This window comes from Cervus canadensis, chromosome 3 (genome assembly GCF_019320065.1).
Source record: "Cervus canadensis isolate Bull #8, Minnesota chromosome 3, ASM1932006v1, whole genome shotgun sequence".
NCBI lineage: Eukaryota > Metazoa > Chordata > Mammalia > Artiodactyla > Cervidae > Cervus > Cervus canadensis.
This window is the reverse complement of record NC_057388.1, coordinates 26,461,970-26,479,810: the sequence shown is the minus strand read 5'-3', so window position 1 is coordinate 26,479,810 and position 17,841 is coordinate 26,461,970. Positions and strand designations below refer to the sequence as shown.

Genomic DNA, 17,841 nt, shown 5'->3' with positions numbered 1-17,841 from the left:
TATTTAACTCCTTTTTCTAATCATAGTTCTCTTAGTGAGGGTACCTATTGCAACAGAAAGGATGAAGCCCCCATTGCTTCAGAAATGCGAGGTGTGATTTTTAAAATTATCTTAAGGAAATGTTTAGACAGACATTTTTTGGAGGCTTGTGATTTGCATTTGTGATTCCCCCATCACTCTTTCCCATGGTTTTCTTACTTCCTACACTTTTTCTCTAACAAGACTCTCCATGGCTATATACTAACACTTTCTTGGAACATGGATAAAAGAAAATGAAAGAAAGGAAGGAAGGAGAGAAGGAACAAAAGAAAGGGGGAGGGAAGAAAGGGAAGCCCTTTAAAGCGGTTGGGGGGGGCCTGTGGGGAGAGACATGTAAGTCAGCCTGGGCTGCTCTGACAAAGCACCATGGATTGGGAGGCTCACAAAGAACAGAAATTTATTTCTCACAGTTCTGGAGGCTGGAAGTCTCAGATAAAGGTCTAGCACAGTTGGGTTCTAATAAGACTCTCTTCTGGGCTACAAATTTCTGGCTGTGTTCTCCTGGAATAGAGCTCTCTAGACTTTCTTAGAAAAGCATGGACCTGATTCCTGAAGCTCCAGTGTCTTGAACCTAATTATCTCCCAAAGGTCCTGCCTCCAAATACTGTAATACCAGGGCTTGGGCTTCAGCATAGTAAACTTTGAAGGGACACAAGTGCTCAATTCATAGAAGAAGAAAAAGGAAGTTGTTTTATTTTGTTTGTTTGTTTTTCGAAAAACGGGTGTTTCTTTTTTTTTTCTTAAACAGATCTTCTGTTTTTCTAATTCTTTTATAAGTGATAAAAAAAATTATAAGATCTGAGTTTTTTAGAAACTACCATCTACTTTATCTTCCTGTACCATCTGGGGTTTCCATAGAGGACATTAACTGTCAAAGATTCTCTACCCTTTAATCAAATTGTGTGAGAATTCCTCCACTCCACATATCTCTAGTCTGGTAAGATTGAAAATAGTATATGGTTAAAACTTGGTACAGATTTTAACATTTTAATTCTTGGGTAAGAATGTTTTATCTGTACTTAATGAAGTGTCACACCCTTAAGGAATTACTGGCAATAACATAGGAGAGAGAGTGTTTTCCTGTAATAGTCCTTTAAGTTTGTTGTTTATTTTATTAATTAACAGTAATTATTAAAAGGCTAGAATGTAATATCTTTCCACATTTTCTGAGAATGGGTAAACACCAAAATATATTCCCAGGAAACAGCATGCCATTTGAATATACTTTAAAAGGAAATAGAACTGATTGATTCTACTTGAAATTGGGAGCTACAATTTCCCACTTGCGATGATTCATTTATTTGGTAATTGACATTTAGTGTTATATTTAATCAATTATTAAAAGATTATACTCATCCATCACTAGGTTTTCAGTTTTGGTGATAGGTACTGTAAGACTGACACAATCAGAAATGCTGAATTAAGTTAGAGAAACAGAACAAACTAGTAATTCTTTCTGCCCATCATGCTATATCACACACCCACGGTCTTACCCTTTGCTGGGAACTACATGCACTTAGCCTAGATTTTATGTTGTCAAGGAAGCCCTGTCTGAAACCCCCGACTGGGCTGAATTCCCCTCCTCTCTGCTCCAAGGGCAGCCTTTCATCCTTATTTCTTAATATTTGTCATACCACGTTGTGATGTTGGATCTTCTCTTAGACTGGACAGCAGTGTACTCAGGAGGAACAACTATGAGCTGTTCTTTCTTGTAATGACAACTGCTGCCTCATTCATGGCCTAATAGATGCTAGGTGCTCAGGAAGTGTCTGCTAAATTCAACTATCAACAGAAAATAATATCTAATGATCTAAAATTAAATACTAAAGTTATATAGCTGTTTGCCCTGTGGACTTAGGCCAGAGGACATGTCCAGGAATATTTTCTGAGGAAGTAAGAGTTAGTCTTCCATTTAAGGAGCCAAGCAAGAAGCAAAAGAGTTTCCAGGAAATGAAAATATCACTGAGGCAGGAATGAACAAGCTCTATTGAGGGACCAGGGAGGTGACTGGAATAGAGACTGTATTCCAGAGAAAAATGGAAATAAGGTTGGTTGTTAAATTAGCATCACACTGAGAAGTACCATGAAAGCCCATAGGAAAACTGAAGCTAGATAGAAATTACATAATAAAGCCATTAAAGCTATTAAAATATTCAACTGAATTTATTAAATATTCACAGAACATTTACTACACAGAAGGCATTATGCTTGGTTCTGCCAGGGATCCTGCGATATTTAAGTTGAATAAAACCCCCCAAGCTCTATTAATAGAGACCCAGAGCAAACCAAGAGTAGGATCAAAAGCGAAGCCACATCCTGCATTTCTCCATAGCAATCCACCAAACAGTATTTTGTTATATCTACTGGGTGGTGTCACAGAGTAACAAGATTTGAAAAATAAAGAGACAGTTCAGAGTGGAGGGGGTCCTTAATTTGCCTGTTGAGAAAACAGATACTAAACCAGTCAAATGAAAAAAAAAAAGAAGTTAACTAAATTCCTAAGCTCACACAGTTATAGGAGTCCAAAGTTTTGAAGCTCAGTGGAACTAATAGCAATTCAGTGAGCAGATTTTTGGATTTTGACTCTGAAAATCTGGATTTTCAGTCCCTGAACTACAATGTTAACTGCTTACCATTCATTTTCCAAACGTACGTTACCTCTCAGAGGATTAGTGGGTAGGTTAATTGAGATTCTACATATTCACATCCCTGGCATGGCGGCACACTATAGATCTCAAATATTATTTAAATCTGAATCTACTGTAAGGTAAATTTTACTTACTAAAGAATTTTCATAAGCTGTATCCCTGGCCTTTATATAGGCAGCTCTGCATCCCCGAGCCACGGCGGCGCAGGCCCTCCCCACTGAGTCCGAGGGCAGAGAAGCCGGGTGAAAAGACGGCCTCTGTGCTCCAAGAAGCGCCCACAGCAGCTGCTCTCTCTAGCTCAGCCATCCCTGATGTGCAGCGGGACAGTGCGGCGTGTGCGCGTCAACGTCACCTCCTCCACTCTAACCCCCCGGCCCCTCTTTTCCTCACCAGATGATCCTCTTTTCCGCCTGCTGCATCTGCGGGCTCATTGCGGGCATCCTGAATTTTCAGTTCCTCCGGGCGGTGACGAAGAAGACCTCTTCCCTCTATCCCCTGCATCTCGCCTCCATGTCTCTCGCGTGCATCGGGATCGGAGGCTGCACCCTCTCTTCGTGGCTCACTTGTCGACTAGCCAGCTATGAACAGAGGAGGATGTTCTCAGAAAGGGAGCATTCTCTGCATCACTCTCATGAAATGGCTGAGAAAGTGAGTTTTGTACTTTTTCCTCTCACTGCTAGCACGTGATGAAGACTTGAGTCACATCTAGGTGATCAACTTGCAGCTTTAGATAACTTGAGGTATTGGATTTTGTAAAAGTTTGGCCCTGTTGGGTTAAGAATAGGAGTTTATTATTTTTCCCTTGTAATTCTGGGTATACCTGTTTTCAACATAATTTTGTTGCCTCTAGGTAAAAACAAGCTCCTAAAATAGAACTCATAAAATACTGAATGTCTTATAAATATGGATTTTTATGTATTGTACTGAGGAAAAACATAAACTAAAAACACTCTGAATAATGCCAGATTTAGAAATCCAATGAGTTTTCCTTTTCTAACTCACCCCTTGTGCCTGTAAGTAGATGCATTTGATTATGTAAATTAGGTTTGCAAGCATAAAGGGATCTTGTAATAAGGCAACAAAAAGCCCTGCCTATCAGTGCAGGTATTATAACACACATAAAGCTTCATTTAATTCTCATCTAAATTTCATGCATATTTGGGTAGCTTTGCCTGTATATGAACATTTAAGTAACTGTTTCATAACTGTTGTATCCCCTGCATAACTGTTTCACAAAACTCATTCAAACAAGGAGTTATAATTATTGCATCAAAGGACAAATGAATGATACAGTGAGCTGTCTATGTTTCTTCTGAGGCTTCCCAGGGGGCTCAGTGGTAAAGAACCCACCTGCCAATGCAGGAGACACAGGTTTGGTCCCTGGGTTGGGGAGATCCCCTGGAGCAGGAAATGACAACCCACTCCAATATTCTTGCCTGGGAAATCCCATGGAAAAAGGAGCCTGGTGGTCTACAGTCCATGAGGTCACGAAGAGTCCAACACGACTGAGTATGCACACACGCTGTGTTTCTTCTCCATTTTGCCCATATTTCTTAATTCAGTTCCTGCTTACGGATCTGTTAAGGAAAGGATCGAACAACTGTAAAATAAGCTCACTAAGCTAATGGCCACATCATATTTTACTTGATATCATGGAAATAAAACTGCATAACAATAGAATAGAAGGAAGAGTAGCAAGAGTTACAAGTACTCTACAACTGCTTGTACATGACTACTGCTTGTATACTACACACTGTACAATTATGGTGTGATTTTAGAGAAAAAAATACTCTGTAGTTTATGTGTTTCCCTTTCATATACAATCTATACACTCAAATAAGGAGGATAGATGCTCTTGAATTGTTCCAAGATGGCAGTTTTCAACAGATCTAAACGTGTCCATCAAAAAGAGTTAGTACAAATAGCAGGACTGGTAATTTAAGAAATGGATTGTTAAAAACAGGTTATCATCATATATTTGGATACTGGTTCTTTTGTTCTGTTTTTATACTAGTGTGATTTAGGTTTCTGTATGCATGTTTGTGCAATATTTATTGTATGATTGTTATATTTACATTAGAGATTGAGGGCTATTGAAATAACCGACTTGCCCAGCGGCCCGGTGGCGCCCCCGACACCAGAGTTACCTACAAGGTACGCTGATTTCTAGGGAGTTACCATGTTGTGATGTCACTCTTCAAGGAAGCCATGATGCCCGCAGATCAGTCTGAACTGATGCTGTCATATTGCTCCTCAAAGTATTGCTTCTGTGAGAACTACTTTGAGGACCTGACATAGACCAACACGGCAGAGTCTTGCAACATGCAAGTTGGCTGAGTATTTAAAATATTCAGCCTGCCTGTAAGCATCCAAACACATTTCTGCTTGGATGACTCATGACTCCTTTATTCTCTGCCAGGTCATGACTGACTCCGTATCATCGTTCACAGACTAGAGTTTTGCTTTTAATAATAGACGTGTCTGATAAAGGCAAACTTTGTATCATTCTCATGCCAACACTGCATGGGTAGATAACCTAAGTTTGACACTAATACAGTTAACATTATGTGTAGAAGCTTTCTTCCTGTGAACTTACTTGATATGAGACATTTCATATTTATTTCATATATTTCAGATTTCTTAAAATAGTTACCACTCTTGCTTTGTTTAACTACTATAATAAGAAATATAAGAAGTTACACAGATAGTGTGGCCCAACTGCAGAAAGTATATCCACCTGCCAACAATCATTTAATCCTGCCAGATTTAAAGTATAATCTTTTGCCAAATTGGACATGCCTATTTGCAAATAAACTGAAGATACTTGTCCATTTTAAAACCAATTTTAACTGTTTTTTCCTATCAGTGATTTCACTGTGTCCATATTAGGGTGAATTTAGTTAAGAAAATTCTTTCTGTAAGATTTTTAAAAACTGATTTTTTTCTTAATCCTGCAATAAAATATTATACCGTAGATTAAGTTTTTATTATTTTTAAGACACCTTTTGAACGCAAACCTATTTCAGGAGAGGAAAAGGCGTCTAAGAATCCTACTTCTATAAATTCCTTAGAAAATGGTTTTTGTCCTACTAGAAGGAAGAGCTACAGGTGGATGAGTAGATTTTGTTAAAGATCATTTTGGAGAGACAGTTCCATTTTTCTGGCCACCAATAATGAGTTCTAAAGTGAACTTCAAATCAGGAATCTCATTAATAAACTTAACCTCATCCCAGAAACCCCAGTGTTTCTGTAGACCTACTTCTGTGGGCATATCTCTAGCAAAAGCCAGCCTCTCAGTGAGACTGAACCACCACCAGACAATAAAGGCAGACTGTTGGCACCAAAAGAACTTCACTTTCTGTCAGAGACTTAACCCTAAACTGGTTTAAGTTTTTAGGCTTCAGGCAATTCCTCAGCACTTAATCAGGGTAAATATAATGGATACCCACATATAAGATGACCCCTATGGCCTTTAAGAGGCCAGGCACTTTGCATGGGAATGAGTCTTGATGTGAGAAGAGGGAGGGTCTTCTTTGCATATTGTCTTCTTTCTCAGAATTTTTTCGAATGACACTCTACCTCATGTTCTAAAAGACACCAAAGTTTTCAAAAGCATAGTTCCAAAACCAAACCAATTCCTGCCTTCTAGTCTCTCTCTGACTCTCCTAAGCAGCTTCCAGAACCACCAAAGACAAGAAGTAAACATCTTTATTTTACTTTATCTCTCCTGTACTGAATTTTCAAAAAGAGAGTAAAAATGAGGCATAGATATCTTTTCATTTTTGAAATAAAGATTTGGAAGAATTTCTAAAGTTTACAAAAGCAAACACATTGCTTTTTTTTATTTCACCCAGACACAGACATTAGACATACCTGATAGGCTTGAGATCATTGAGAAAACCTCTTTCCACTGGAGTCTTTGTTACAGCACTTTTGCAAATAGGCTTGTGTTCAAGTGTGGAATGATGTTTTCATCTATTTTTAGATAGTTTTGCCTAAATACTATTTATAATATCATCCACTAACCATCATAAGTGTGAATGGGCCTCACATCTCCTCATTACCTTTCATTGTATATGGAAGAGTTTAATGTTCAACAAAACATATGAATTCAAGGCATCTGAATTTCTCTTAAATTAACATGTTTTCTAAAATTACAAATGAAACTTAAGTAAGTTCATCCTTTTTACTGAAATTTTTGTTGCCTTCTCATGTAGCTTTCCAACTATTGAGTAATTAATCTCTTAAAAAACATGTTATGAGCTTTTACAGTTTGTTTTTTACTGTATGAGTGACCATGCCATGAAAAGCAGTATGTCCCACTGTGAGTTACTAGTGATGCTCAGTTACAGACAGGCAGTCCCTCTGTTGCCTTTTTCAGTTCTGCAGAAAAGGCCACAGGGTTCTCGACACAGTAAAGGCAACCCCTAGCATCTGTTGGCAATTTGTTGATGTGCTCAACAGACAAACCTATACACTGGAAAAACTTGAGTATTTAACCATCCTTTTTCTAGGTGAGGATTTTCCAAAACAGAGATGAAGAATGATAGGGGAGACTGAGGGGACTGAGGAGAGATTAAACTCTTGTTGTGGGTAGAAGACTTTGGCCTAAGAGACTGTCACTTCAGCATTTTCATGGGTTTCAAGATGGCTTGAAATTTCATTTTCTCAAAATCAGCAATATTAATCCTTGTCCTCCCCCCAAACTCAGCAAGTTTTTCAATGGCTTGAAATTTCTGTTTTGTACAGAAAAAGAGACACAGATATATAGAACAGACTTTTAGACTCTGTGGGAGAAGGCGAGAGTGGGATGTTCTGAGAGAATAGCATTGAAACAAGTATACTATCAAGGGTGAAACAGATCACCAGCCCAGGTTGGATGCATGAGACAAGCGCTCAGGGCTGGTGCACTGGGAAGACCCAGAGGGATGGGATGGGAGGGAGGTGGGAGGGGGGATCAGGATGGGGAACACATGTAAATCCATGGCTGATTCATGTCAATATATGGCAAAAACCACTACAGTATTAAAAAAAAAAAAAAAAGAAATTTCTGTTTTGTAAACCAATAAACCAAATTAATGTCTTATTCTGAAAGTGAATTTTAATTAATTTTATTTTCCTAACAGGAAATGACAGACAACATGAGCAATGGAGGACCACAGCTGATATTTAATGGAAGAGTATAATCAATGTTTTAAAGAACTGAACACTTTTCATGAGGCAAAGAAATACCAAAGGACTAGGAGATAAGTTAAAATAGTTCTTGCATTTGCTGTTATCTCTCCTGAGTACTCGCTGAAATTATTCTTCTTCAATTTTGCCTCACTTTATTACTTCAGCTTTTTTTTTTTTTAAACTGGGGAAAAACTTTCCAGAAATATTCTAATACAGTAATTTCAATCAACTTTCCAGACCATGCTATAAAAGACTTTCCAGGAAAAAAAAATAGATAAAATAGAAAGATTCATATTCTACACAAACACTACTTGACTAGCATGAATGTTAGATTTGTAATGACATATTTCATATAAGTAATTAAAAAGTGCAAATATCAAGAAATAACAATAATTTACCAATGTCTTTGTTCTGAAAGACGATGGCTTCAAAGAATGCCACAATTTAAAACCTCAGCAATGCCTTGTTGTAAAAACATTGTAATTATTTTCAATTTGTGAATGAACTATGTTTCATAATTTTCTTGTAAATTAAAAAAACATAAAGCATAAAAAAGAGGTTTTTTTTAGAGAGAGAGAATATTAATCTGTATGATATTTTTGCACAAAAGAGCAAAGAGTTATAAATGAATATCACTTAAGGAAAAGAAGTATCTTTTGATTATACTGTGCAGATTGACATGCATGTTTGTGAATGAGCCTAAGAATAAAGTATGTTTGTGTGTATGTGTATCTTTGTAAATATAGAAAATATATATAGCACATATTTATAACATTCATGGATGTAAATATGTAGTAGAAAAGAAATTGTGATGCTGTGGGAGTATTATCAAGATTCTGTTCCCATAGAAATGGGAAAGTGGTATTTCAAGGCTTTTCTCTGCCCACAGAGTCACATTTAATTTCTACTAAATTTTCTTAGTTTTGTTTCTTTTATTATGTCTGTTATGTGTAAATATCACTGTGGCTGAAATTTATGGGGTTAAGTGGTCTGAATAGTATCAAGACAAATTGCTTAATTATTTGGCAATCTATTATTTTGGTATTTATGTAAGAACAATTATTATTGATTTATAAACATAACTTTAATTCAGATACTTCCATGTTTATAAATATAGATAGAATTACTTGCAATTATTCACGACACTTATATTTCAAACACATTATAGCCCAATTAAAATTACATAAAAGAACAGATGATATATGCCCAAAAGATGAAGTTACAACTAGCTTTGTTAGAGTTTAACTTAGGATTTTTGTTTTGTTTTACAATTCACATGGAAAAATGCAGACAGATCATTCTAAAGAATGCCTGTACCAAAAGAACCTGAAAGAGATCTTTGTAGAAGGAAGCTAAAAGAGGCTTATGTTTAAATAGCTAGATTCAGTCCTTCACTTCCATAACAGAATGTTAAAATATTAACCTATGATACTATATATTGGAGAGAAAACAACATGGTCTTTGAAAATATTTATGAGAATATAACTTGTGGCAATTCATTTCTGTTTATTTGATGCCATAATTAGGAATGATTTTTAATCACTGAAAATCTAAATTATATAATACAGGTATTTTGTGTATATACAGTTATACTGAATTTATGCAAGGATGTAGTTTTGTACTGAAAGAATAACTACCAACTCTCATTTTAGGTGGCATTTCTTTGTAGACATGTTTGTACAATACAGAGTTATAATATATCAGTAAGATGTTCTAATGCCTTTTGAAATAATAAAGAAATTATGCATAAAGGACAAAAGCAGGCACATGACTGCTTTGCCATAGAGTTAAGAAGAGATGCCATCATCACAGTTATCCAAGTAGTCTACAATGTATTTAACCAAATATAGATAGATCTTTAATTATTTTAATATTTAGCCCAACATTTTCAGGACTCAGTTATTTAGAATGATTTATTTGGGATGTGCAGTGATTCTTTTTGAGGTAAATAGGGGAAGTTAGGAAGACATTTGTCAAGTATTTGAAAATTAAATTTTCAAAAAAACTTTGAACTTTGAACTAGAATATTTTAAGTGACTACATTACAGTTTTAGTATGAGCCTACCCTTGGGAAAAAGTAATGTGATACTAAATTAGAAAAAAAAAAATGTGACACTAATATGGTGGTGTGCCATAGAGACTAGCTACTAAAAGGTCCAGTAATTATAAGCATAAAAGAAGTGAACTCTGTTTAAAAAATTTTCAACATATGTGTGTGTGTCTCTACACATACATATATACAGTTGTTTAGAAGTGGAACACGGTATGATAACTCTGTTGATTTGTCTGTGTAATAAATGGTGTGTTTTGAAACTTACCTATGGTGTGAACGTTCTTTCCATCACAGTACAGGAAATAGTCCCTTCTCCCTATAGCTAGATGAATAATTGTACAGTTCTGAGACTGGCAGAGGGCAGGATGCTGTGAATGAGGCAGAGAGAGTTCCAGCTAGAGGATATGAAATTAAGAAATGGTATTTAGTTTTTCCTAGTTGACGTAATTTGGAAAGATTAAAGTATGTTCAAATAGAGACAGGAAGTGGTTAAGGATACAGAACAAAATGAGCATGATAAAAGAAGGTGAGATCCTTGAGGAGGCAGGAGGAAATAAGATACAGATCATAGGAGATAGAATTAACTATAGATAGCATTGAGATTGCAGATCTCACAAATGAATCCTTCGGCTGAAATATTTAGAGAACTTGGCTGACCTATTTGGATTTGTCACATTGGTTCCTATTGGCATTTGGGCTGGACAGTAATTCATTGTAGACTGTATTATGCACTTCAAGCCATTAAGCATCTCGGGCCACCACCCACTAAATGCCAGGAGGACACTTCAGCTGTAACAATAAAAAATATCCTAACAAATTTACACCTCTCTAAATTAGGGAAGTGAAAGTGAAGTCGCTCGGTCATGTCCAACTTTTTGCTACCCCATGGACTGTGGCCTACCAGGCTCCTCCATCCATGGGATTTTCTAGGCAAGAGTACTGGAGTGGGTTGCCATTGCCTTCTCCAGGGGATCTTCCCAACCCAGTGATCGAACCCAGGGATTGAACCCGGGTCTCCCGCATTGCAGGCAGATGCTTTACCCTCGGAGCCACCAGGGAAGCCCCAAATTAGGGAAGTATTGCCCCCTAATTTAGAACCACCGAGGAGCACCCATGAGTATGATCCCAAGCAACCAGTGTTAGTGCTACCCACAAGTGTAGACTTGAATTGCTCAGGGTCATAAATGCACTGTTCTAAGGTTTACTGTAATATCTGATACAGTAGCCATAATCCTATCCACATGTATTTACATTTAAATATAAATTAATTAAAACAAAATCAAATAGTTTCTCAGTTGATCTAGTCACGGTCCAAGTGCTGAAGAGCTACCTATGGACTACAGTTACGGAATATTTCCATCATCTCAGAAATTCCTATTGGACTGAGTTAGTCAAAAGCACTCAGAGAACTGGTTCTCACCCTCAGTACTTAAAAATTTCTTCCATGGTCAACCAATTATCATTATAATAGAACGTGAAAAGGGTAAGCACTCTTTGAAAGTTGGTAAACACTTCATGAAATTTGAAGTTGGTGGACTGGTTAAATCCAAAGACTGAACGAAACAAGCCAAAATACAGTGTAAGTCGAACACATAGTGAAGTTGAGAAGTTGTGGTAGAGATGTAATGTTTTAAAAAAATCTGTTCACACAATGATTCCACTAATTTATTCAATATTTTATATTTGACAGATAAAATAAGATATTGTGTGACTCCTGTTCTTGAAGAAATTGACTCAGCTCCTCACCATGCATCATGGACAAATTCTACATTTCTTGGGCTTGAGAAGGTGAGAACAATAAATTGCTCTCCATTGTTTTCATTGACTTAGCTGGAAAGCAGCATGATTAGAACTGCATTTTCAAACATTATTTAGCGAACACATTTCAGAAACTTCGAGAGAGCATCTTAAGTACCATTTGGTTAGAACACAGTTTCCAAATACAGTTTCAGAACTTGGCATCACTTCACTCTTTTTCTCCCTTAAATCATTTTTCTGGAAACATATGTAATATTTCTTACTCAAAGTATCTGACAGCCAAGAAATTCAATTATTCCAAGTCCATAAATCACAGGTTGTCAGTTACTCATAGCAGAGGAAACTAATTCAGAAATTGCTGGAAATGTGGATGCCTAGTAAAGTATTTTTTAAAACTCTTTTTCCCAGGAAAATTATCTACTGAATACATAATCTCTTATTAGGGATATATTTCCCAAGAAATATATTGTGAAAAGTCAAATTCTAGATCTAAAAAAAAAAATCTATTGCACTATTTTAATAGTTTAGAATTACCTGCATCAACTAATTACAGGTAGGTCACAGTCATTTAATTAGGAATTTTTAAAACTAGAAACATTTTTCACTTTCCTTTTCATGAACTGAAGACTTAGTGATTTCAAAGGTTTTCCTACCTTAACATCCAAAGACTCTGCTTCTCTTGCCACACAAGGTGTTGAAAACTCTGCCCCCCCCCCGCCCCGCCCCCGCCCCAAGCCAAAATGTATTGTGTTACTAAAAATTGCTAGAGAGACTCTGGGAGCTTCACAGAAAAACCCCAAATCTTGTCAAATTTGCATTGTCTCTTGTTGACTATTTTATTAATCCATCAGGATATTGGTTCCCACCTACTCACTAAGACAGAGGACCTCAATTGTCCTTCAACAACATCTGGAGCTGGGGCTGGAAGACATCCCTCGGGCCCTCTAAGCTTACTGCCCAGGAAAGAAGAGCCACAGTTTCCTCTGTGGGTGACTGGATGAGCCAACACTGCCCCTCACTCTGTCCCTAATGGTCAGTCAGCCAAGGAAAGAGGTAACACTGACTCTTATTCCCATAAATGGACTCCAAGTGCTCCAGGCTGCTAGAGGTCCACTGCCCCCATCACCATCCCAAAAGTTTTTATGATTGGGACATATCTTTTCTCTGTCCTAAGTATATTAATACTTTCACATAAATATCTGAGAAAAATAGAAAAGAATGAAAGAAAGGCGCTGTGTCCTTTATAGTACAACAAATTGCAGGAAAGCATATCAGGTTTTCAAGTCCTCATAGGCGATGTTAGCATATTGCTTATCTGTGAGTGGTGCAGCATTTCTGAAGTGTTATTATACTGTCCATTGTCTATAAATGTGAATATTCCTCTATCATACTAATGGTATTTATTCTATTTAAAAATAAGGAGAAGGTGGGAAGACATCAATATTGCACCTGAAAGGTGAGGTCATTTCTGGCTGTACCCATAAATCTTAGTCATTCAACCAAATCATGCAACTTATATACACTTAGGTCTAAAATGCAAACCACAAGTCCACCCCGTAGGAACCACTCCCCTTGACTTGTTCTGCTGCTTCTGATTTCCATCCAAGTATCTGCTCTGTGGTGCTGTGGTAATTTCAGTTTCTGGCTCCTGCACTAGGCCCTGAGACTTTATCTCTCTGGCTGTCAAGCTTTGACTTCACTCTCAGCAAACAGGACTTCAACAACACTAGGTTCCTGGCAAACAAACATGTGCTCAAACTGAAAACAGGAATTCAGAGGAAGGATCTCAGAAAATAAAGGGAAAGCTTGAGTTATCTATACCTTGAATGTAAAAAAGGTTGAAAAAATCTAGGTGGTTGTCGGAGACAGGCAGGGAGCTAGCTGTCAGTGAGAAACCAAGGCGAGATCATTTCTGCTCCGCCCCACCATCCCCAAGCTCCACAAGGGGATTGGACCAGTAGTCTATAAAGAAAACTAATTTGAAAATGAACAGAAGTCTGCTTTTACATGTTAGTTCTGTTCATTTCTTGTACTTTCTCTTTCAGTGTCTAGTTTGGCCTACTCATCTGCACCAAAAAATATCAAAGAAGTTTTATTCAAGCAGAGCTAACACTATCAATCAGTAAGTATCATTCTAAAGCCAATATGGTGCATGACAATAGGAATCACAATGAGCAATGTCAAGGGAAAGTGAGACACGGGAGAGAGTTGCTTTCCATGGGTCCGTGATCCTCCTCACCCGAAAATACCCATTTCAGTGTGAATTTTGGAGTTCCAGAGTTTTATTTTACTGACAAATGTGTTTTTTAGGTACTGTCTTCCCTTGTAAATTCTGCACACTGTTGCATTTTTTCACAAGTGGGAAAGTCCACTTTGTCACTGGATAAAGATAAATTCACTACTTTAATAATTTGCAAAGAGCACAAAAAGTGTCAAGAGCATCTTGTAGTCATAAGAGGAAGTGGAGAATATGGTCCGTTAGTATGCATTTTGTGTAATGACTTGAGAGTATATTCTATATTAAAATGCATCGTGTTTAAGTTTCATTTTATCTACATTTCACTCTCAAATTTCCACACCAGGTTCTTTGGAATATATTTAATGTCTAAGATCTGCAAGTTCTCACCTACACAAACTCTGCAGCCAGCAAGTGGTTTATTAAACTACAGCTTTAAGGTACCACTCAAACAGAAAGGGAAACTGTTTTCTTTATGTTCTGCAGGGAGCTAAAGACAGATGGAAGTAGATAATTTCCATGGACACCCTTGCAATCACCGTGATTAATTTTATTGGCCAGATTCCTCTGATTTGAAAGCCTTGAAGGAGGGGTGTTGAAACTGTCACAGTAACATATAATTAAGAAGGAAATAGAGCCTTCAGAGAAATACTGACTCTCCTTCTCATAAAAGGATACTTAGTAAGTTATTTAAAGAAGACACTAAATCCTCAGAAGGTAACTCAGCCTTTCTGATACCTTCTTAACCTCTTCCCAATGGTCACCAGTGCACACGGCTACACATGCACAGCCACATGCACAAATGCATGCCCTGAATTAATTATTTAAGCCAATCCTTTTTAACTAGAATGTTTCATCCAGCCTTCCTGGTAATGACTGATAGATACCTAGATAGATACTTGCAACCTCAGGTAGGTGAAGCTAAAAGATTTGTATGATTTTATAATTTTATATAAGTCCATATTTTAAAATTCACATTTAAACAAATACACACATACATATTACACATATGTATACAGAGAGGAAATTCTAACACACATGTCCCTAGATAATAGTCAGAATATCTGAACTATGGCCAGGAGATTAAGCATAAAGATCAGGATGTTTGACACTATTATATTTGTTACCACAAAAGTCACACACAAATAATTACATTTTCTAGAGAGTGAAAATCAATAAATACTTACGATTTTTGCTCTTGTTCTTACCCTCATAAAAGCACCTAATATGTTTTACAAATAGTCTATTTATTAAAACTGTACTTATATATTACAGATGAGAAAAAAGTTGTCTCTATACTGAAGAAGTTGAGTAAATGCTGATTCTTCATGGAAACTGGTAGTTTATGTATTCTTTGAGAAATTTTGAATTAATAAAAATTCAAATAGTAAGAGAATTGAAACATAGTAGTGATAGTAGTGTTTAGGATAAAATTATCACATAGATAAATAATTTTGTATATCTTCTCTTTTGAAAAAAAACCTGTGCCTGGGTATATCTGTTGTTAATTTAAAATGGCTTTAATCTCAGGGACAAAATTGCAGGAGAATTTGGCTTCGCCTTAGAGAAAACAGAACATACACATGTATTGATACAAATAAGAATAATACATGTTTTGTAGAAAATTATTTTCCTCCATGAAGATTGTTCTCTACTCCTTGGAAATAATCCTGTCTTGACTTAGTTTCTATTTGTCTCATTAGGTTGTAATGCAAAATGCACCATAATGTTATCCCTTTCAGTATAACGCCAAGGGGAACATAAACCTAAATTCTTTTGGTATAAGAAATGCTTGGAAATTAAGTCATGGCTTCTAACCTTCTGAGTCATGTTCTTTATTTGACAGACTATACTGTGTGTGAGCACTAAATAAAAGAAAGAAATAATCAACTACATTGTTGATTATTACTGTATTTACATCAATTATACCTGAACAAAAGTCATAAATTCAGAGCCTCTCTTCTGTATTTCAAGCTGCTTTAGAGGCTTTGGTTCTCATACTTCAGCAGGTATTATGATCACCTGGGCTTCATCCCAGAATTGTGATTTTACTGAGGCCTGGGTGTGGCCTAAGAACCTGCACATCTACCTCTCAGGGGATGTAGCTGTTGCTGGGCCAGGGACCTGACTTTGAGAGCCACCAATCAAATGTAACCTCATTAAAGCAGTCAAGTCTTACCTTTTAGGCAGATTATATTTGAGTCATTGCATTTCTACGTATTTCAGTAATAGCTATAGCTTGCAAAATATAAAATCTATTATATTCAACAAAAAGTAATGAAATGTGCTTTATTTCTTTTTCTTCACTGCAAGCACAGTGTACATTTGTTAGTTCAACAATCTGAGAAGCCAGAAGGAAGGGCTTTCAGAGTCAAAACTTGACCCTCCGTCCTTTATTGAAGGATTACAGGTAAAAACCTGCTGTCAATAAATAGTTGCCTTGGTTTTTGCCATTCCTACAGTACTTTGGGCTAAAGCAAAACTTTATAAATTTAAAGCTCATGATTGCCATCTGCTGACACATGTGTGAATTACAAGTAGTCTGCATAGTTGGTATATACTGTGTTCAGATTTGGGTGTTTTGTGTCTTCCTTTCAAACCCATTAGGTAGATTTTATATCTGATTTTATACATGTATTTTCCCTAAAAGTAATGTATTTCACAATTTACTGAACAACTAAAATAAAACTGTTTACCAAACTGAACACATTCATTTCAAACAGCTAGTCTGTACTGAAACTATTTTAATTTTTCCTATAACAAAGTGAAATTATAAATTTGTCATCTCAGTATACATAGTTTATATCTAGAGTGAATTTTATCAATGGATTTTTTTAAGAGGATATATGTAAATCTTTAATTGCTTTACCCTGAATCAAATGTTTATGTAATTAGATTGCTTATCATGGCAGTATATTGAAAAGGAGCTGAAATTAATCATGCTAACACCAAAAACAAAACCCAAACACACACACATATATATATATTCCTAGCAATGGAAGCAAGGCATTTTCCAGTTTTTAGTCATAATCTTTTCCAAATTTTCCTCTTTAGTGCTGGGCTTTGGATTGCTATTCATTCAAAAAGATCATAAGCTTCCGCTCCTACGTTCAATTTTACAATCTTAATGAAACTGAATCAAGCGTATTAAACTGAAGTGTCAGTCAAGGACTCAAAAAAGAATCACTTAGGATAAACACTCTTTGTGATTGGTACTGCACTGTCATTATCTCCTTTAATCCGCACAACTTCCCATACCTTTACAGTACAAATTAGGAAGCTGAAGTTTACAAAGGCTAGACACGTGGTCAAAGGTCACAGAGCACAGGCTGATGCCTAAAACAGCCCGACTGTGGCATCTGGCTCCTGCAAGCCAGGCCATTTTGCCTGAATTATTTTCTGCCAGACTACCAGTCCCAGTACTTTGGCCAAGACCAGTGCTCCTTTGACATCTTCCCAAGTCTGTTAAAATGGCGGTATTTACCACTTTGATGGTTTTAGGCAGAGGATAATAAATAAGCAACCCATTTTACTGACTCACGATTTCTTCCTTTATCAGCATTGGTCATGTGGCTAGGAAAAGTGAGGATTTTTAGTAATTCAAAGCATAAGTTGTGAACTAAGTCATGCCTGGATTAGAGTCCTTAACTGATTGACATCTCTGCCTCCTTGGGAAAGTGAATCGTTCACTCAAGAAATACATTCTAGGCAGTCAGTTTGACTTCCTTTAAAAAAAGAAAGAAACATGACGTTTAGCGCCCAGGCTTTTCACCTTGCACTATATTAAATCATCTAAAAATAAAGGGTTTCTTGTAATAACCAAAATCTTCAACAACAGGAGGGATCTCATGGTACTTGTTTTGTCTCTTCCCTGGGGTGGTGGGTAGAACAGTTTAATTTGGGAAAGTGACTCCATGATGGTGAACATTTAC

At 36.7% G+C, this 17,841-nt stretch overlaps 1 protein-coding gene and 2 long non-coding RNA genes across 7 annotated transcripts in view; 2 read left to right on the top strand and 1 right to left on the bottom strand.

Annotated features, from left to right (window-relative positions):
* The window catches only part of TMEM196 (transmembrane protein 196), a 136,974-nt gene extending 126,795 nt beyond the window's left edge, over positions 1-10,179 (top strand). For 3 of the 5 annotated variants that reach the window (XM_043462800.1, XM_043462796.1, XM_043462795.1), the window contains 3 exons: positions 3,081-3,335; positions 4,768-4,841; positions 7,814-10,179. In XM_043462800.1, coding sequence (XP_043318735.1) covers positions 3,081-3,335; positions 4,768-4,841; positions 7,814-7,820 — 336 coding nt within the window. In that variant the 3' untranslated portion in view covers positions 7,821-10,179. The remainder of the gene's footprint in view (positions 1-3,080; positions 3,336-4,767; positions 4,842-7,813) is intronic. The other 2 variants (XM_043462799.1, XM_043462798.1) reach the window with 1 other exon arrangement.
* Positions 4,144-17,841, bottom strand: part of LOC122438187 — a 111,949-nt gene continuing 98,251 nt past the window's right edge. The window contains exon 3 of the long non-coding RNA XR_006268477.1: positions 4,144-4,264. This is a non-coding gene — a long non-coding RNA (uncharacterized LOC122438187). The remainder of the gene's footprint in view (positions 4,265-17,841) is intronic.
* Positions 10,877-16,591, top strand: LOC122438186. Its single transcript, XR_006268476.1, has 4 exons — positions 10,877-11,703; positions 12,525-12,726; positions 13,719-13,795; positions 16,228-16,591. It is a non-coding gene; the product is annotated as an uncharacterized LOC122438186 (long non-coding RNA).